Below are 21,900 nucleotides of genomic sequence, written 5' to 3'. Positions count from 1 at the left end.
GAAAACTAATAGTCACTGATGCTTGCCACATGTAAAGCATTGTGAGGGCACTTTACACAAACTATTTCATTCAATCCTCACATTAACCCTATCTGGCGTTATTGTAGTGGTTTGACTTTGGAGATAAATTCTGGAAAGTTTTTTGTTTGTTTGTTTGTTTGGTGGCTGGCTGGTATGGGGATCCAAACCCTTGACCTTGGCATTACAACACCACACTCTAACCAACTGAGCCAACTGCCCAGCCTGGAAAAAATTCTGAATGAAGTCAGAAACCTTATATAAAACAGTGCCCAAGGTTACTCAACTAATAAGTTGCCTGGGGAGCCTTTAAGAAGACCAATCTCTGGACCCCACTTATGACCAATCAGGGGGCTGGGTGTCTATAATTTTTTAAGTATCTCATGTGATTCTAATACATATGGTTGAGATCCACTGCTTTACACTACAATGTGTAAGGAAGCAAGAGAGAGAATTAATCCTTTCTCTCAAACTAGCTTACTTCATCTGATACGTATTTATCTGGTAATTGGAAGATATTGTCAATTCTCTGGGCCTTTTAAAGCAGTTTCTGGGTTTAGCTCTTTCTGCACTGCTCTGCAATGCTCCCAGGGAGTCTGCTCTTGAGTAAAGAGATTAAGAGGAGTTGAATAAGTAGGCGGAAACTAATTCAACTTAGATCAAATGGCATTCTCTTTACCACTGAGAACCCAGTCCTGGAAAAGAAGGTGGATTGTGGTGTGCCTTAGTTTAGGCAGCCTAAGGGGAAATTTGGCCATGATTGTTTCTAATCATTGACCTGGAAACCTGTTCTCACTCTGAGCCTCAGGGTGACGCCCCCTGGAAGATATCCAGTCCAAACACATAAAGAGCTCAATAGAGGAAAAAGAACCAAGAGACTCAATGTTCAGTCTGATTATTTTCTACTAGGGGCAGATATTACTATTCAGTTTCCAATACCAAGGAAATTTATTCCAGGAGAGCTGTGATAATATATTCCTTGCAAAGCCAAACATTTTCTCAAATATTTTGCTGGTTTTCCACTGATTAGTACTGTGTCTCCTTCTCTGAATCATTTCATAATAGTCATTTTTACATATCAGAGTAGTTATGAAGATCAAAAGAGATGCTGTAAGTGAAATGTTTAAAAATTATAAAATATTAGAAACAAATGTTAGCTGTCATTATTAGTCAGCTACTTCAGTTTTCTGGGTGCTAATAAATAATTCTATGGCCTTTCACTGTAATTTAATTTATTCTTTTATTTATTTTTCCATTTATTCAACAAATATTTATTTAATGAACCTATCATGTGCCAAATTCTGTGCTGAGTATTGGGGTCATATTGGTGAATCAGACAGCTGCAGGGTTCATTCTCTCAAACAACATATATAGTTCTTTAGGAAGAAGAAGACAGACAAATAGGAATTTACCAAATAGTATGATCAATGTCACAATTGCTGAAGTACAGAGAGAGCTATGGGAATACATAGAAACAATGTCTGATTAAGACTTTGAGAGTCGTAAAAGGATTGCCTAAAGAAATGGCATCTAAGGTGAGAATAGCAAGAGGAGAATGTAAGTGATTCAGAAAGAGGACATGGTATCTGTACAACAAGGAGGTGGGAGACAGTATGACACATTCAAAGGCCTTAAAGGAAATCAAATAACCTGGAGCACATAGGTCAAAGATTAAAAAGGAGGAGTTGAGAGAAACCAAAGAATGAAGGGCCCTTTAAACCTTTAAGGAATTAGAACTTTATCATGAGGACAGTGGGGAACTACAAAAAGATTTTGAACAGAGGAATGATTGTTAGATTTTTATTTTTCAATGGTGTTTGTAAAATGTGCAGAAAAGATTGTGTTAAGGGTGAGGCAAGAATAATATTTGTCTTGATTGCTGAATTTTTTGGCACTCCCTTAGATTTTGTTCTCAAGATGAGTGCTTCACTCAGTTCACCCTAGTCCTGGCCCTAGTAGAATTAACAAACCTTGATATGATTAGATATGTGAAGTGAGGGAAAAGTAGATCAAGGTTGAGTGTAGGATTCTGCCTTGAGCAACTGGGTAAATAGTGGGGTCATTAACTAAGATAGTAAGGGAAAACAGATTTGGGGCAATGTTGATGAATTTAGTTTTGGACATGTTGCATTTTAGATGTTTGGGCTGTAGATATAGATGTGGAATCATTAGTATATGAGTAGCAATTAAACCTTGAAAATAGATAACTAAGAGCTGATAAGTGTAAGGTAAAGAGAGGACAAAGGACCACGCTCCATGGAACATTGACATTTAAAAGAAAGGCAGAGAGGGCTGTCTGGTTAGTTCAGTTAGTTAGAGCATGGTGCTGATAACACCAAGGTTAGTGTTCGATTCCTGTACTGACCAGCCACCAAAAATAAAATAAAGGCAAAGAGGAAAAGCCCACAGATAAGATTAAGAAGGAATGGCCAAAGTGTTATTGGGGCTATCTTGGATACCAAGAAAATTTTTAAGAAGAAACTTGTTGAGAGTGATAAATGTTACTGAGTGAGAAGTTGAGATAAGAATGAAAAAATGTCCATTAAATATAGCAACAAGGAAGTCATTGATATGATAATACCAGTTATGATATATTGGTGGAGGCTGAAGATTGATTAGAATAGATTGGAAAGTGAATAAGAGGTAAGAAAGTAAAACAGTAAGTTTTTATAGCTGGAAGGTGACATGGATTTAAGAGAGGATATTGAGCATGCTTGAATATTATTAGTAGGAATCCAGTAGAGAAAGAGGTTGAAGATGCAATATAAAGACAGTTTAATCAATATGAAAACACATGGAAGAATTAGCTATGGACAAGAGGTGGAATATCACCTTCACTTTACTGGAGGGAGGAGAGGATGGTTGTGGATACAGGAATTAATAGATTTGGTGGCAGGAAGTTGAGGGAATTTCCACTTGAAGGCTTTTATTTTGTTTGTGAAGTAAGAGGCAGCATCATCTACTAGAGGGAGAAGATAGTAGGGAAACTCAAGTTCCTGTTCATCTTCTTTAGCTAGGTGGTCTTGAAATTGTAGTTGATTACATAGCCTTTCTTTTACCACTCTACTTTCACTATTGCAACCAGCATTCCTGAGGTGTCCAGCCACTTATTTCTAGAATCATTCTTAGTTTCTTTTTTGTTGGTGGTGGTGGTTTTTTTTTTTTTTTTTTTTTTTTTTTTTTTTTTTTTTTTTGGTGACCGGTAAGGGGATCGGAACCCTTGGCTTGGTGTCGCCCACACCAGGCTCAGCCAGTGAGTGCACCAGCCATCCCCATATAGGATCCGAACCCACGACGGGATCTCCGCTGTGCTCCCAGCGCCCCACTCTCCCGAGTGAGCCACGGGGTCGGCCGAATCATTTTTAGTGTCAGGAGCAGTTTATTTCCCATCTAAAACCTTCCTCTTATCTAGATAACTCCTTATCTGCCCACTTGACTCCCAGGATTAACATTCTTTTTCTGAACTATTATTTTTATCAACAGTGAGAGGGTTGTTGTAGGTAAAGGGTGCTGTTTGGAGAAGCTTTGGGCAAACTAGGAGGATGAATAAAGAAAAAGTGGTGGAGTGAGTCTGAGAGTAATGGATCCATTAGAAACTTAAGGGAAAGAAGAGTAAGGTGATTCATGCATTCTTGTGTGTATGGATGGATACTGGAAAATTCTACTGGTCAGTTTCAAGGGCAACTTTAGCTGAGAATCTACTAGAGGAGCATCTTGCTGGAACTGGGAAATCTATTAAGGAGGAAAGTACATCTGGGAGGGTACCAACATGGAGTCATTCTGTTGATTTTAATTAAACTTTAAAAACTTGAAAAAACATAACACTATTCTATATTTATAAAAGTAATACCAGCTTATTGCTAGTAATTTGGAAAAAATAAGAAAATAAAATTCACCTATAATTACCTGTAGAGATGTGGTTAAAGGATAAAGATCTGGGTTAAGGGAAACAGAAAGCTCAAGAACAGAAATAGTACAGAATAGAATTTTTTGTAGGAATGAGGCACAGTGGTTAGGGCATATCTAACAAAGAGTAATTAAATATACAACGGGAAACGGTAGTTTGAGGTGAGCTCCTTTAAGGACAGGGACTTTGTCTTTTTCACCTGTATTTCCAATAGCATCTAGTATAGTGTGTGATGCAAGAATTAGTGAATGAGATGCTTGATAGTGGTTAAGAGCATGGATTTTTTGGGTCAGATAGGCCTAAGGTCAAAAATGCAGTTTCTGGTACTTTATAGCTGTGTAACCTTTTACAAGTTGCTTAAGTCTTTTAATCTTCAATTTCCTTATGGGTAAAATGGAGATAGTACATATTTTGTCAGGCTAAATCAGTTAACATATTGGTTAGAGCACAGCCTTATAACACCAGTGTCATATGTTCGGATCCCTGTACTGGCTAGCCACAAAAAACAAAACAAAACAAAACAAAACAAAATAAAAATAAATCAGTTAATGTATGTGAAATGCTTAGCCTTTAATATAATAAATTAAATCTTCAGTAGATGGTAGTGATAACAATAACCATCAGGATAATGAATTTAAGAAGACCTTTCATGCCAGGTGTTTGGACTTATTAAGTAGATCCTGGAAAGAAAAATTTGGCATCAGATTAGAGAAGGAAGAGACTAAAGAATGAGAAAGTAGTTGGTGGCTATTTTGGTAATCCAGAATAGGAGTTGTGAACTCCTGAAGAAGAGTGGTGGCAGTGATAATGTAAAGAGGGGGCAGATGGGCAATACACTGAAGAAAAAGGATCTATGAAAGTTGGTAACATATCAGATATGGAGATGAAGAAAGAAGAGTGAGAAGTCAAAGATGACTTCTTTTTCTGTGATTATGTGAAATTCTCAACAGATATCTCTCTTAACTGTTGGCTATTTTATCTTCTCTTGGCTCGAGTAATTTTTATAACTCCAGAGTCAGGAAATGTAAGTCCATTTCCTCCTTATGAGATTTGCCAGTAACTCCCACAGTTCAGCAGTCTGCCCTTAGCACTGACATATTGAATGTGCTAAACGAGAAGCTAAGAACTTTGTTTGTGTATCAACTGCAGTTGTGTTTGCAATGGGAAGCAAAATGTACAAAAAAACACCTCCTCAAGGAAACATAGTGGCTCAAGTTGTCAGATGTATCTGGGTAAGTCCGTGAATTGTTTACCTGCCTTATTCAATGAAAAGGAAAGAGATGCTATGCTAAGAATAAGGGCCTTTGAACATGGGTATACATTTTTCTACATGACCTCTGTTCTACTTCCATGCCTTTTCACAAGCTCACATTAATCGGTCTTCCTCTGTGCCTTTACTTAACCATTAGGTTTTTAAAAATGTAACCATTTTTAGGAATTGGCAAAAAAATCTTCTGAAGTATAGTTATATATGATGCCAACAGGAAATAAGGATAGATAAAATTGTATCTGAAATATTCTGAAATTCAACTTCTGATGAGATCAAAGAGATGGAGTAACTCACTAAAAGTATGTGTGTTTAAAGGAAGGGATAATGAATTGGAAAAGGCAGGGAATGGTTGCTCTTTCTCTCCTGATATCTATGTTCTGCCCTAGTTTGCTATTTTCAACCGTTTTAAGAACCGTTCTTCAGACATTCCAAAGCGACAGCACTGGCTCGACTGGGCAGCTGAGAGATACCCAGTAAGTTGGAACTGCAGAAACATTTTGTGATCCCCTGGAATCTTTCCTAATGTTCAAACTGATTTGTACCTGCTGCATTTGACCTCTCCTCTTACTGTCTTGGGCACTCCTACTCTAAGCAAGAAAGCCATGTGTGCAACTTCTGGCAACTCTGCCTGTTCTTTCTTCCTCCTTCTTGCAGAAGCAGCTCATTATGGATGTGAAGGCACTGACCAGGGTACTGTTCCTTTATATCCCATTACCCATGTTCTGGGCTCTTATGGATCAGCAGGTAAGAATAGTTCTTTGGAAAGCTATCCTTTCTTCTAGACACTTCCTTCTCGCAGGAAGGGGATTTCTCATAATACCATCCATTTGCCCTAGGGCTCACGGTGGACTTTGCAGGCCACCAGGATGAATGGGAATTTGGTGAGTAGAAGATTTTCCAGAGAAGTCCATTCTCTTCTTCATCCATATTGAGGAAAAATTAATTTTTTTTTTCTGTTTTGGTGGCTGGCTGGTATAGGTATTGAACCCTGGACCATGGGACTATCAGCACCATGCTCTAACCAACTGAGCTAACTGGCCAGCCCTGGAAAAATTAATTTCTTTGTGTTTTTGCCTGACTTAAGATTATTAGAGAGGTGCTTTTAGCTTTAAGGTACTGAGTAGGCAAAGATAAAGAAAGGTAGTCTGGAAATAAAAACCAGAATCTTATCTTTGGAAAACAGGAACATAGGTATGGGAAAGGTTTAAATGTATACAAATAAGTGTTGAGAGGATAGCAAATGAGGCGATACAGACCTGGGATAGTGATTTTCTTCTATCTAAGCTCATCCTCAGGCACAGCAGGGATAGGTTGAATTGGTGGTACTACACAACTGGTCCCGTATCTCAGGCAGGGATCACAGTAGGGAACCTGTGGGAAATGGAATAGTTTGTTCATGGATATGGAAAGAATGGGAAGGTTGTATACATTATTTTCTCTTTTCCAATCTCCATTAATTAGTCCGCTCAAATAAGGTACCATTACTGCTCTCAATTGTTCCACAACCTAGATTATTGTACTATTTTTCTACCTTCTCAGTTCTGAAGAAGACAGGGTGGAACAATACCAGGGTCATATTATTCTGCCTATTTGAAGCCTGCCAAATATAATTTTACCTTCTCCCTTCCTCTGGTTGTCCAGGGTTTACCATGGTGATCCTCTTATTGACCCTTTGGAGAACAACTTTGGAAGTAATATGTGTCAGTGAGAGTCTACCCTAACCACAATGTCTTGTCCTTCATGTTATTACCACCTACAACTGCAGTTGCTGAGATTAATAAAATTACACTAGACTTAGGGAAAGCATAGTACACAGAAAAGAATATTTTCCCTTAGGCCCATCTGCCTTCGGCAGGCAGACCAAGAAGCTATCCCCCTCTGTCCCCACCCCAAATACCCTCACAGGCAAGATAGGGGCCCTGAACCAAAGACCTGATGAATTTTCTCTTTATATGCTTCTTACCTGCTAATTAGCAAGATTGTACATCTATGCTTTTCTTGTCTTCAGCCACCATCTAAATATAATTTGTTATAATGTTTCAGGGTTTTTTTGTGCTTCAGCCCGACCAGATGCAGGTAGGAGACTTCTCTATAGACATGGAGACCTTTCTTTTCTCATCTATACCACTACCTGAAGTATTACAATTAACAACCATAATTTGATGGGTTTTTTTTCCTTGTATGCTGAGGAGAGCCAAGCATAGAGATGAAAACATCTCTTTAAGCTCCACACTTCTCATTCACTTTCCCTATTAAATAAGCAGCTCTTCTCCAACACCAGGGAGAGGGAATTTGAGCCAATAAGTAAAGCATAAGCATTGGATTTTTTTTCCATGTCAAGGTAGTGTAATTGGAAATATTGTCAAAGAAAGTATAAGGCCTTGTTGTATGAGCAATGAGGTCAGAATCTCTGTTTATTGTACACTCACAGTTCTTTTTTAACCCCTTGTTCAACAATTCCCAGTTCTTCCTTCTCTCCTTCCTTCTACCCTGGCCATGACATTTTCTCCTTGGGCTGTGGAGCTGGGGAAGATATGTGAAAATGGGAGGCAAGAGCTCCTGATATGATTGGCAGAGAAACAGGCTCAGAGTGAAACTGGTCTCTTGGGATATTTGGAAGCTAAGGTGCTATGCAGGGGAAATAGAGTCCTGGATGTAAAGGGACTGAGAAATGTGGAATCAATTTTGTGTCCACTACGATGAAAGTGTGTAGATGTGAGAGAGTGCACACAAGCAAATGAAAACACATGCTTACACTCATGATAGAAAAACATTTGTAGCTAATCTTTTTTTGCCATGGTGTTACAGGTAATAAATCCCTTTCTGGTACTTATCTTCATCCCGTTGTTTGACCTTGTTATTTATCGTCTGGTCTCCAAGTGTGGAATTAACTTCTCGTAAGTGCTCACAATGCCTGTATTACTCCAAACTCAGTCTTTGTCCAGTTCAATAAAGATTCAATGTCAGTATTTTTCTACTTAATGATAATTCATTTTGATTTTTCATTTATCTGCTTCTATTTTTCCATGTTAGACTAAGTGCCTATTGATATTGGAAAAGTGAATTAGATCTAACTAATGCGCGTTCAAACCATTACTGTGGACTTGACCTGTGATGTTGAAGGGGTAGGTCTAGGCTTCATGGAAAGTCAAAAGTATGTGAGATTAGGCTTGTAAACCAGCTTGCTGCTTTGTTCTTGAATATTGCCTCTTCAGAGAAGTCCAGAGCCTTTTATGAGAACTAATTCCTTTATATCTCCTGTTGTTCCTATGAAAGAAATGGGGGCCCTGGTAGGTTTGGGGGTAGAATTGTTCCTAATTACTACTTTTCTCCTATTCTAATAGAGGTGTTATTCTTTGTAAAATTTGGTAAAGAAGGTTTTCAATCCTCCTTTCATTTTTGACTTAATAGCAATTTTGTTTTGATGACTATTATATTCAAATGGCCTTTTGTCATTTACTCATTCATTGAGATGATATTAGGGAGTTCAGGACCAATGCCATGCAAATGTAAATCAAGCACAAATCTTTCCCTCAAGGAGTTTACTGTTTAGTAAGGAGCTAGAGCATATGCAAGGATAACTATTACACAGATAAAATATGTTAAGTGCCCTAGGATGGAAAAATTGAAATGCCAAGGAAATGTATAGAAGGTAGAGAGTCTTTCCTGCTGCCAGGGTGAACAAAGACTTCTGAAGAGAAAATGAGGTAAAAATATGTACGGTGCCTGGCATATGGTAAATGTTTAATTAACCTGGTTGTATTACTATTATTTTTTAGACCTTTTTTTTTTGGTGGCTGGCCGGTATGGGGATCCAAATGCTGTTGTTTTTCACATTATGACATAGTTGATAGAAAAACCATCGTAAGTAAAGGTAGAAGTGGGAAAATATGGTGCATTACAGAGAAGAGCAGTTCAATGTGATTCAAGTAAAAGGAGAAAGAAGGATGTGTGAAGGGGAGTTCTAGGAAATACTTTCAAAAGTAGTTGGGACCAAATCAAGAAAGGTCTTGATAGTAGGCTAAGAAGTTTGGATTTTATCTTTAGAGCCTAAAATTTAGATATATGAGTAATTGTCTCTTCCTTTCCTCTGCAGCTCACTTAGGAAAATGGCTGTTGGTATGATCCTAGCATGCCTGGCATTTGCAGCTGCGGCAGCCGTAGAGATAAAAATAAATGTGAGTTCAATAAATCTTAAGCTCCACGAGGGCAGGACCATATCTGTCTTGTTCACTCTTCTGATTTGTTCAAACTTGATTCCCTGCAACCTGCACAGTACCTGTTTTACAGGAGATGCATAATAAGTTACTTGTGATAAATGAGTAGATACAGGGGTAAACCAACAATGTGAAGTGAGGCCCACCTCCCACTTGAGTGATTCAAAGTGTATTTTCGGGGAGTTCCCAAACACTAATATGCAAGATATCTAGCTGTCTCTTTAGGGAACACAGGTTTATATGATGCCATTCTAGATACTCAAACAAATACCTTTGGCAGATTGAATAGCCATTATCAGGAATTAAGTATGAGGCCACAGCTGAATCAAAAACACACACTGGTGCTTGCCGCATTGAGTTGGTGTTTCCCCCTCCAAACTGCCTTCAGTGTTTTCTATGCCAAATATTCTTCAGAGGAAGTAAACTGTGTCCTCTTGGCTAGATAAGCCAGGCTGTCAGAGACAGGACTGAGAAATGTGTTCTCATTGTATCTGAAGGGGTATTTGTTGGTGATTTTGATGTGTGTTCTCTGTCCTAAGGGTATGGCCCCACCCCAGCCAGGTCCCCAAGAGGTTTTTCTGCAAGTCTTGAATCTGGCAGATGATGAGGTGAAGGTGATAGTGCTGGGAAATGAAAACAATTCTCTGCTGGTAGAGTCCATTAAATCCTTTCAGGTGAGGTATGGGCCTGAATGAATTATAAACTCTATATGCTGTATTGACCTTGATATTTTCTTAACATTAATTATATCATAAACATCTTCCCATGTCCTTAGATAATCTTTTAGAACATGGTTTTAATGGGTACAAATATTCCATCCTATAGATACATCATAGTTTATTTGAACATTTCCTTATAGGAATTTAAGTTTTTAATTAGCATACATAATCCCATAATCAATATCCTTACTCATAAATCTTTATGCATGCCTGTAATTATTTCCTATGGTAGATTCCTTGAAGTGGAATTACTAGGTTAAAGAAAGGAATTGCTGGTTGAAAGTATCTGATGAGGTCACTCGCCCTTAGATGCTATGAGATTGTGATGTCCGAGATGGGGTAGAAGGTGATTGGACTTGTCTTCATCCTACAGAAAACTCCACACTATTCCAAACTGCACTTGAAAACAAAAAGCCAGGATTTACACTTCCACCTGAAATATCAAAATTTGTCTGTCTACACTGAGCATTCTGTGGAGGAGAAGAACTGGTACAGTCTGATCATTCGTGAGGATGGAAAGAGTATCTCCAGCATAATGGTAAGTTGACCATTCCAAGTTGTCATCTCAAAATAAGATGACCGGCTCATCAATGTCTTACCAAGGATCTGCCTGATGGTCAAATTTTCTGATTATAGGTTCCCTTTTGTCAGCTGTTACTGATTTTTACTTTCCTCTCTTGTAGGTAAAGGATGTAGAAAACAGAACAACCAATGGGATGACAACCATAAGGTTTGGATGTCAAGGAGACCCCAGGCCACTTTGTTCTCTTGAATCTTGGATCTCTTCTGATCTTTGGGGCCTCAAATGAAGAAGCCTCCTATTCTACTTGTTCTGGACAGGAATTCTCTCTCCTAGAATATCAGGGCATTGGAGTCATAAGGCATTTTCCAGGACAGTGAAAGGCAGATAGGCTTGCTTTCTCATGTGGGATTCAAAGACGACCCTGTATCCATGTATGCCCCCTGTGCTGTACTGCATAAATTCCTTGGGCTAAATTTTATTCATTTATCTTGCTCTCAGGAAAATAACTGAGTACATTCCTCTCTGTGATCACCAGAGGGAAATAATCCTCCCTTTGTTGTTGGTAATTGGTTATTTATCTTTTAAAGTACAGTTTTTATTAAAAACCTATAGAAGCATCATTGTGTAGTAGACATTTGGAGTCAAAAGATTTGGTTTTGGATACAATAAGGCTGAAGGTCTTGTTAGACCACGAGGGTAGTTACAGAATTGGAGCACCAAAGAGGTCACCAGCTCTTTGTGGCAGGAATTAGACATGAAATAGACAGATACACCTTCCTATGGCCACCACAATCAGGTGGTTGCTATTGAGAAAGCATTTTAGAGAAGAACTTTTAATGAAAAGTCTGAATTTCACTGAAAGGTAGAACAGTCATAATAACTTGCCTTTGAATATACTTTAGAAAGAGCAAACAGCTCAAAATAAATGACAACAGTTACACCAGAGAGCCATAGGCCTCTAGAAGGTCAGTGCAGGATGACCTAAAGTCCAGGAATCAACATTCAGAACTCTAGAGGTAACTGCCTTTCTTGTCCCTTGGGCCAGAGACCAAGGCAAAAGCTATCAAAATAGAAATGTACCAAAAACCCATCCTGAGGGGACAGTCTAGGGGCCCAGGTTCAGAAGACTAGAAAGATGATTCTGGAAGGGTCCAAGATTCCTGCAGTCCCCAAAACAATGATAACAGACTACTATGGGTTGGGAATCTGAGTTTTGCATAAGTCAAATCAGACTTCATTTATAAGAGGATATCAGTTTTATGTAGATACCATTATATCTTTATATATACATAATTATCTTATTTTTCTTAGTAAAGTCTCAGTTTGAGGGAAAGAAATTAGATTCACCTGAGCTGGATTAGTGAACAAACTCTGATTACCATAGGTGATCATGATAGTGTTCACCCCACTGGAGATCTGGTGAGGATGTGATGGATAAAAAGGTAATACTTCAGGAAGAAGAAAGTTGGGGACAGCCAAGACAATTGATTACATCTTACGTGTGAGTTCATTCATTTGTCCAGTTAACAATATATATCAAATGTACCTTTTATGTGCCAGCCACTATTCTAGGCACTGGGGATATAGCAAATAAACAAAACAGAAAAGGCTCCTACCCTCTTTTATCAGGTGTCCCTATTTGGATGTGTTTGTCTGATATGTAAATAATTTCTCTATTCTCAGGTTTATTAACACTTTGCATAAAGGTGTGAACATCTCTCTGGGTACAGATATCTCCTTCAATGTTGGTGAAGACTATGTTGTGTCTGCTTACAGAACTGTGCAAAGAGGAGAGTAAGAGTGTTGCCCTGTGGACATTTTACTTTTATCAAGAATTTTTTATTTAAATGTTATTGTTGTGTATAAGTGGGGACCTCAGGTACATCTGGGCTAATTTTGAGGATAGACAGACTTTTTTCATTTTCTTTTTTTTTTTTTTTTTGTCTTTTTCGTGACTGGCACTCAGCCAGTGAGTGCACCAGCCATTCCCATATAGGATCCGAACCTGCGGCGGGAGCGTCACCGCGCTCTCAGCGCCGCACTCTCCTGAGTGCGCCACGGGCTCGGCCCGAGGACAGACAGACTTGCTTTTTTCCAACTCTTTCTTCTTCCCTCAGTCTCATATTTTTCGGCACATGTATATTGAGATCATGATTCCTGTGATGGTCGTACTGTGTAGTTAACATGGCCCATCTCTGTGAGGTTCACAAACTTTATTGTTGGTTCCTGCTACTACCCTTTGGCACCTTCCCTTGGCACCTCATTACTTAGAGTTTATCCTCTCAGTTTCACTGTTTTATGCTGTTCCACAAAGTCATAAGATTTGCGTGACAAAAATTCACCTGGGCCTGGAGTACACCAACGATTTGTGCCTTCATTATTCAGGTTTAAGATTTAAAAACAAAAACAAAAACAAACCTGACAGGCAATAAAGAGCTCCGATTAGGGGAAGAAACCTAGCATTAAATTAATTCACTCCTAGCATTAAATTAATTCACTCCTAGCATTGTCTCTCTGCAAAGAGAAATGGTTGTTTCATTGCTTTCCTCACCATCAGCAGAGAGACAAGATTATTTTTTTTCCTGGAGATGGGAGTGCTTTTCTAAACTGTGGCATTTATTCTAACCTAAACTCATTCTGTTCCAGATACCCTGCAGTGCATTGTAGAACAGAAGATGAAGACTTTTTTCTGAATTTGGGTCTACTAGACTTCGGTGCAGCATATCTGTTCATTATTACTAAGGTACGTAGCTCACGGCCATATCCTCCCCACCCTCTACACATATATGTATATACATCCTGAGATCCTCTTGGCAGGCACAAAGGACAAAAGAGATCCTGTGGCAAGACAGGATCACATACTTATTCCTCTTGTGAGGTGACAAACTCTACAGTGATTTTAGAAAGCCCACTGTCACCACAGGTATATTAAAAGAGACAACATCAGCAGCAGGCAATGGGTCTTGGGGAATGGGAAACGTAATTTATCTTGAGTCCTCACTATGAGATGGCACAGTCTGCTCCAATCTCATTATGGCCTCAAGAAAACAAAGGTTATTTATGCAAAACTATTTATGTCTTCTTGTTTGACTCTATATGCGAATCTCCCAGCTCCCCGGAAATTCGATCTACCAGCATGTCACAGTCTGAAATACCCAGACTGGTAGTAAATTGGTAGTAAATGTCAATCTCTACACAAAGTTTTGGGGTCCAAACTGTGGTCCATCAAAAGCAATTGTCTCAGTAATCAGAGTTTATGCTCTCAGTTTCACTGGTACCTCTGAATTTTAATTTTGGTGTCAATCTTGCCTTTAATTTTATTTCATTGCTTTTGACACTGTACTAAAGATAAAAATGTAGTGAATACAAAAAAGAGTGAACTTTTCTATTGGTGTGGTAAGATCCCAATCTATTAAATTTTATTTACTTTACTAATTAATTAATTTGTTTAACTTGCTCCTTTTGGTGTGCCATTTTTATAACAGCTTTATTGAGACATAATTCATATACCATACAATTTAAACCATTTAAAGTATTAATGGTTTTTAATATACCAGTATTACTATATTGAATATATTGTTATGTACTAAATATATATAGAGAAAGAATATATATTCAATAATATGTATTCAATGGTTTTTTGTTTGTTTGTTTTGGCAGCTGGCCAGTATGGGGATCCGAAACCATGACCTTGGTGTTATTAGCACTGTGCTCTCCCAAGGGAGCTAACTGGCCAGCTTCAGTGATTTTAGTATAGTCACAGAATTGTGTAATTTTGGAACATTTTTCATCATCCAAACAAGAAATTCCATACCCATTAGCAGTCACTCCCCATTTCCTCCCAAGCCAATACTCCTAGGCAACTGCTAGTCTACTTTCTGCTTATAAATTATTCTATTCTTTTCTATTCAGGATATTTCATATAAATGGAATCATACAATATGTGGCCTTTTGTGTCTGGCTTCTTTCACTCAGCATGTTCTTCAAGGCTCATCCTTGTATTAGCACTTCATTTCTTTCTATTGCCAAGTCATATTTCATTGTATGAATAAAATACATTTTATTTATTTATTCATCAGTTGATATACATTTGGGTTGTTTCCACATTTTGACTATTATAAATAATGCTGCTATAAACATTCATATACAAGTTTTTATATGAATAGATGTCTTTATTTCTTTTGGGTATATACATAGGACCGGAGTTGCTGGGTTACATGGTAACTATGTTTAAACATTTGTAGAACTGCCAAACTTATCCAAAACAACTGCACCATTTTACATTTCCTCTAATAGGGTTGCAATTTCTCTACAACATCACCAATACTTGTTGTTTTCTGTCTTTTTGATTATAGCCATTCTGGTGGGTATGAAACAGTATCTTCATTGTGTTTTTTATTTGCATGTCCCTGATGGCTAATGATGTTGAGCATCTTTTCATGCACTTATCGACCATTTGTGTATCTTTGGAGAAGTATCTATTTCAATCCTTTACCCAGTTTCCAATTGGATTACTTGTCTGTTTATTATTGAGTTGTAAATATTCCATGTATATTTTAGAAATGTCTGTTATCAGATATACAATTTGCAAATTCTCCCATTCAGTAGATTGTCTTTTAACGTTCTTGTTGGTGTCTGTTGAAGCACAAAAGTTTTCAATTTTGATGAAGTTCAATTTATCTATTTTTTTTTTTTTTTGGTTGATTGTGCTTTTGGTGTCATATCTAAGAAACCATTGCCTAATCCAAGGTCACAAGGATTTATGCTTATGTTTTCTTCTAAGAGTTTTATAGTGTTAGCTCTTACATTTAGGTCTTTAATCCATTTTGAGTTATTTTTTGTATATGGTGTGAGTTAGGGAGTTCAACTTCATTCTTTTGTATGTGTATATCCAGTTGTCCCAGCACAATTCGTTGAAAAGGCTATTCTTTCCCCCATTAAACAGTCTTGGAACTCTTGTCAAAAATCAATTGACCATAAATAAATGTGATGGCTTATTTCTGGACTTTTAATTCTATTCCATTGATCTGTATGGCTGTCATTGTGCCAGTACCACAGTCTTGATTATTGTTCTTGGTGGTAAATTTTGAGTTCAGAAAGTGTGAGTCTCCAACCTTATTTTTCTTTTTCAAGATTGATTTGGCTATTCTGGTTCCCATGAATTTCTATATGAATTTTTGGATCAGCTTAGGATAAGAAGCCAGCTGGGATTTTGATAAGGATTGCATTAAATCTGAAGATCATTTGGGGGAGTATTGCCATATTAACAATATTAAGTTTGATCAGTGAACACGAGCTGTCATTCTATTTATTTAAGTCTTTAATTTTTTTCAACAATGTTTTGTAGTTTTCAGAGTATACGTTTTACATTCATTTTGTTAAATTTATTCTTAAGTATTTTTTGAAGCTGTTTTTAATGGAATCATGTTCTTAATTTTATTTTCAGATTACTAATTGTAAGTTATAGAAATACAATTGATTTTTGTATATTGATCTTGTATGCTGCAGCCTTATTGAACTCATTTATTGGTTCTAATAATAAATTATAATAAAAATAATTTATTAGTTTTTTAGTGGATTCCTTAAACTTTCTACATACAAGATCATGCCATCTGCAAATAGAGATTGCTTTATTTCTTCCTTTTCAATCTGGATGCCTTTTGTTTTTTTTTCCTTGCCTAATTGCTCTGGCTCGGAGCTCTAGTACAATGTTGAATATAAGTGGTGAGAGCAGATATCCTCTGGAGGGGAGCATTCAGTCTTTTCTCATCAAGCAGATTACCTGTCGGTTTTTCATAGATACCCTTTATCAGATTGAAGAAGTTTCCTTCTATTCTAGTTTGTTGAGGTATTTTTTGTTTGTTTTACCATAGCAGAAGTTGAATTTTGCCAAATGCTTTTTCTGTGTTTATTGAGATAATGTGGGTTTTGTCCTTCATTCTATTGATATGGTATATTACATTAATAGATTTTCAGATATTAAACCAGCCTAGCCCTATTGATATTTTAGGGCTGCTGTAACAAAGTACCACAGGCTAAGTGGCTTATAAAACAGATATTTATTGTCTCACAGTTATGGAGGCTAGGAGTCTGAGATCAAGGCATTGGTAGGGTTGGTTCCTTCTTAAGGATTGTGAGGAAGAATCCGTTCCTTGCCTCTCCCATAGTTCCTCGTGGTTTGCTGGAATATTTGGTATTCCTTGGTGAGTAGAAGAATCACCTCAATGACTGCCCTCATCTTCACGTTCCTGTCTGTGTCCAAATGTCCCCCTTTTTAAAATAAGGATACCTGTCATATTGGATTAGGCCAACCCTAATAACTTCATTTTACCTTGCCTAATTACATCTACAACAACCCTATTTTCAAATAAGTTCATATTTTGAGGTACTGGTGTTAGGACTTTGGCATATGAGTTCTGGGGTACACAATTCAACCACAACACTTGCATTCCATTTTTTTTGTTCTGTCTCTCATGCTGCTGAAGACAAAGATCATATATATTGTTTCTGAATACTAGGATCTAATAATCTGCTAGAGTAAAGGTCATAAATTTGGGGTCTGGAGACCCAGTTCCTTCCATAGTCCTGTCTTGTTTGGCCTGCCTAGTGTTGAAAAAAATAATGGAATAATAAATTGCCAATATTTAAATTATAGAGATTTCACTTAAGAAGTTGGATTACTAACATTTCTTGGAAAAAAATCAGAATTCCATAACAGGTATTACTGTGTCATTTAGCTTGAGCTGTAGTGGCTGTGCCCTTTTGATGGGACCTATGCTGTCTAGACCATAGTCCTCATCTTTCCCATTCAGCCTGTTTTATTTATTTAATTACCTGCCTGTGGCATTTAAGAATCTGATCTTGATTTAGGAACTCTGGTCATGGTCTTCTCTGATACTGAGGGATCATAAACAGATACCCAGGTATTGTTCACACTGTCAACTAAAGCAAAGCAGGACTCCTTTACCTTACTATTTTGAATCCAATGGCCTTTTGACTCAGGGAATCAAGAGCATTCGGACATCAAAGACTTTTGATTTCAAGGACTTTTGACCTCGATGTTTTACCTTTGCTATTTTTATTTCATTTTTATCCAGATATTTCTCCTACTACCTAATCATAGTTTGTTGTGTTTTTTTTGTAACTGGTAAGGGGATCATAACCCTTGGCTTGGTGTCGCCCGCACCGCGCTCAGCCAGTGAGTGCACCGGCCATCCCTATATAGGATCCGAACCCGCGGCCTCGGCGCTCCCAGCACCACTGCACTCCCAGTGCCGCACTCTCCCGAGTGAGCCACAGGGTCGGCTCCCTAATCATAGTTTTACTTCAAGAAATATGTATAATTTTTACAATGTTATTCCATTCATAATAAAAGATATTAGTAGACATAATCTACATAAAACCAGACATAGCTAAAAATGTGCATATGATAAAAGCACTTTTTGACAAAAACATCCTGTTTGTAGAATCACATATATTTAGTCATATTAATAACAAAAAATTGACCCTGAAAAAAAATTCTTGTTGACCAAAATTGTACAGAAAAATTACCTCTTTTTGACAAAATTTGGATGTGTAAAATGTGTGTTCAAAAATAATGACCAGTTAATAGAATTCAAAATAATAGGTGGTATTTGATATGGATTTTTTAAAAATTGATCAATAAAATCTTCAATGTAAGAGTTACCAAGAAAATAACTCATTTTGATAATAGTAACTTTATTAAAATAAAGATTAAAATAGAAAATGTTAGGGGCTGGCCAGTTAGCTCAGTTGGCTAAGAGTGTGGTGTTATAACACCAAAGTCAAGGGTTCGGATCCCCATATTGGCCAGCCACCAAAAAAAAAAAAAAAAAAAAATAGAAAATGTTAAAAAACAGTTTAATTTTACTCAAATAGAAAATGGATCAAGGAACTAAACTTTTCTCAAGAAGATGCTTTCTGAAAATTTATTTTGTCTTTGTAATTCAGATGCCATTTTATATTTAAAATGTCCAGGATCCAAATGTCCAATAGATCAAAATGGTGGAAATCAATATTGCAATATCAAAATATTCTGCCATTTAAGTTCTGTGTCAGTAATAATATCTGATTGACTGAAGCTAGGCAAGTGAATGTAGTGATATCAAAAGAAATCTTTAAAAGCTGGAATTGTGTAGAAATGCTCAATCTCTTGAAGGTAGTAGAAGGATGAAATACAAAGAGGGCATGGATATAAGATTATAGGATGTCATAGTTAGGAGTTTTACTTGAGACTATTGACAAGCCAATTTTCTCTTTCTCCTACTAAGAACTCCAATCAAAGTCTTCAGGCCTGGAAGATGGAAGACATTCCAGCAAACAAAATGTCCATTGCATGGCAGCTACCACAATATGTCCTGATTACAGCTGGGGAGGTCATGTTCTCTGTCACAGGACTTGAGTTTTCTTATTCTCAGGTAAGTTTTCGCAAGTGGAAAGTGGAAGTGGAGACACTGCTTGAAGAGTGGTGAATTTTAATTCTGGCACAGCCTTAAATAAGTATGTGATCCTGACCGAGACCTCCTTCTTTTTTGGCTTGAATTCCTTATATATGACCCTGCACTGTCATCTTGACTCCCAGGATCGTGACAGTGCAGCATAGGAATCTGTACTGTTTGGGATGTAGGAAAGAATACTTAAAGATTAAGACTAAGGGCTGTGGAGTCAGACTGCCCATGTTCAATTTTGGCTGCATGACCTATTGTATAATCTTGAGCAACTGAATTATCTCTCTAATGTTTTTCTTTATGTATAAAATAAGAATACTAATATAACTTATCTCTTAAGGTTGTAATGATGATTATATGATATAATTAATTAAAATATCCAATTAAGGGCTCCTTTTTATTCTTGCTGTTAACATTATTACCACCCCCTGAATCAATGTGATAGCTGAACTTAGTGGGGGAAGTTTGAATCTGGAAGCTTTTATGGGAAAAGTTTCCTAGATAGATGCATGGGGCATGAGAGCAGCGTAGGGAGTTTGTTTACTTTCACACTTGTATTCTCCCTAGGCTCCCTCTAGCATGAAATCTGTACTCCAGGCAGCCTGGTTATTGACAGTTGCAGTTGGCAATATCATCGTGCTTGTTGTGGCGCAGTTCAGTGGCCTGGTACAGGTATGGATCTGAGGGAAGCAGGAAAACCCCAAGTTTTCCCTCCAATTTCTCTCTTTTTCCTCATCTCTCTGCCTCTCTCATACTCCATTCAGTTCTGGGAAATAAGACGGGTTAGATATATAGACTTTGCCAGAAAAATAGACATACTACATAAGTAGCAATAATAACCACCATATGTCTGTGTGTGGAGAGGCCAGTGAACCCAGTCTTCTTCCAGCAAGTCTGCCTAAACCAGTGATCTCAGGTCAGTCTGCTCCCCAATCCTCATTCTGTCAAGATCCCTTTAGTTTCAGCTTTCTCCATATTCTTCTCTTATATTTATTTCTCCCTGCAGTGGGCTGAATTCATTTTGTTTTCCTGCGTCCTGCTGGTGGTCTGCCTGATCTTTTCCATCATGGGCTACTACTATGTTCCTGTAAGGCCGGAAGATATTCAGGGGCCAGAAGATAAGCAGATTCTCCATATCCAAGGGAACATGATCAACCTAGAGACCAAGAAGACAAAGTTGTAATGACTCCCTGGACTTTGCCATGATCATAATTCCTGGCCCTGATCTCAGCCATTACCTATCTTCAACCATTTTTTTCTCCTATAAGGTTAAGTGAGAGAGGTAGCATCATATATGAGCTGATTTCCTCCAGCTTTCTCCCATGATAGAGTCAATTCTAGGACTGGGCTTTCCGGTACATCTTTAAACAAGGCTCCTGAAACTCTGTCTTCCCACCTATCAGTGAATGCAGTAAATGTAGTATAGCGTTGCTAAAACTGGCCTGGTGTCTCCAAGTAGCCATGAAAATACAAATGTATAATAGAGTTCAGTCTCTGGGTTTGCAGAGTTATATGGGAATTCCTTTACAGGTTCCTGCTATTTAGAACTGTTGACTCTACTTTTCGAGGTGCTGAATTAGAGGCAAAATCACAGAATTACACAGAAGTGGTATTTCAAGTTTCTTTTTTGTTTGCTTTTTGGGGTTTTTTGTTTGTTTTTGTTTTGTTTTGTTTTGCTTTTGGCAGCTGGCCAGTAAGGCTATCAGAATCAAGTTTCTTTATAAGCAATGTAATTGTGCTATTCACAAGGACCTCAAGAACTGGTATGTATGGTGTGGTCTGGTTTAGGTGCTGGCCTGTCAGCTATCCAGGTTTGATAAGACATCGGTACATTTTTCAATACAGGTGTTAGGAGACAGAATACCATTTTATTAACACACAGGAGAAGATATATCTTTCTGATTATTACAGTATTTTATCTCCTCATCCAAATATTCCTTTGTCAGTACTGATAGATCCTGGAAACCAGATTAAAGATAGTAGACATTAGTAAATATGCTGCTGGAGGAACAGGTATAAATTGTAGAAATACTGATGAGCTATTCATTCTTCTATGGTACACATTCCTTTCAGGAACTATGAAGTTGTGGCCCTGGACTATGCCGTCTGTGGACAGTTGTGTAGACACTAGTTACAACTTGCTTTCTCTTATTATTACATCTTGTCTTGCTTATTGCAGCAAACCTTCCATAATAACAATGTTTTTATAAATTCAACTTCCTTTTTTAATTATCCCATTTAGCCTCAAAATAGTGATTCTGTTTTGGTGATTTTTCCTGGCTTACTTTTGCCATAATTTTTAAATGCCATTTCTTCCTTTAAGCCTGGAAATTCCCTGTTTATTTGTACTCTAGGTTTGAAGTTCTAAAATGGCGATACTCAAATACAGGGGCATGGTCCCGCATGACAATCCTATCAAAATCCGTGTGTGGTGGGGGGATGGTAGAGCATGAGTGGTGTGTGTGTGTGTGTTAATGAAAAAAGTTGAAAAGTATCACCTTGCTCACAATGAATGAGTCAAGAGAGACACATGGGAATATCATGACTGTGAAGTGTGTTGCTAGGGGGGAAAAAGTTCAGAATCACTCTACTAGAGGGCCTCCTTTCTACTGGTTTTACTCCATTATTTTCATCTAGAACAGTGTTGAGTCTCATTGTCAGTGTAGCAAGTAAAAGAATTCTCTCCAGTTACTTACACTTTGTATACTTTAGTTTTAATGATCAAGGTTTCAGAAATAGAGAAATGGCAACAAAACCACCCAGATGTGAACCTGACCC

General features: G+C 37.7%; 1 protein-coding gene across 2 annotated transcripts in view; it reads left to right on the top strand.

Moving 5' to 3' along the window:
• SLC15A2 (solute carrier family 15 member 2) overlaps nt 1–20,305 on the top strand; it is a 35,749-nt gene extending 15,444 nt beyond the window's left edge. For both annotated transcript variants that reach the window (XM_063111056.1, XM_063111047.1), the window contains 15 exons: nt 5,075–5,157; nt 5,582–5,668; nt 5,850–5,939; nt 6,032–6,076; nt 7,239–7,271; nt 8,004–8,092; nt 9,292–9,373; nt 9,952–10,086; nt 10,505–10,669; nt 10,815–10,861; nt 12,338–12,448; nt 13,301–13,397; nt 18,946–19,092; nt 19,690–19,794; nt 20,129–20,305. In XM_063111056.1, the coding sequence (XP_062967126.1) occupies nt 5,075–5,157; nt 5,582–5,668; nt 5,850–5,939; nt 6,032–6,076; nt 7,239–7,271; nt 8,004–8,092; nt 9,292–9,373; nt 9,952–10,086; nt 10,505–10,669; nt 10,815–10,861; nt 12,338–12,448; nt 13,301–13,397; nt 18,946–19,092; nt 19,690–19,794; nt 20,129–20,305 (1,493 nt within the window). The remainder of the gene's footprint in view (nt 1–5,074; nt 5,158–5,581; nt 5,669–5,849; nt 5,940–6,031; nt 6,077–7,238; nt 7,272–8,003; nt 8,093–9,291; nt 9,374–9,951; nt 10,087–10,504; nt 10,670–10,814; nt 10,862–12,337; nt 12,449–13,300; nt 13,398–18,945; nt 19,093–19,689; nt 19,795–20,128) is intronic.
• Nucleotides 20,306–21,900: the final 1,595 nt, after the last annotated feature.

This window comes from Cynocephalus volans, chromosome 1 (assembly GCF_027409185.1).
Source record: "Cynocephalus volans isolate mCynVol1 chromosome 1, mCynVol1.pri, whole genome shotgun sequence".
NCBI lineage: Eukaryota > Metazoa > Chordata > Mammalia > Dermoptera > Cynocephalidae > Cynocephalus > Cynocephalus volans.
This window is presented reverse-complemented; position numbering and strand designations above follow the sequence as displayed.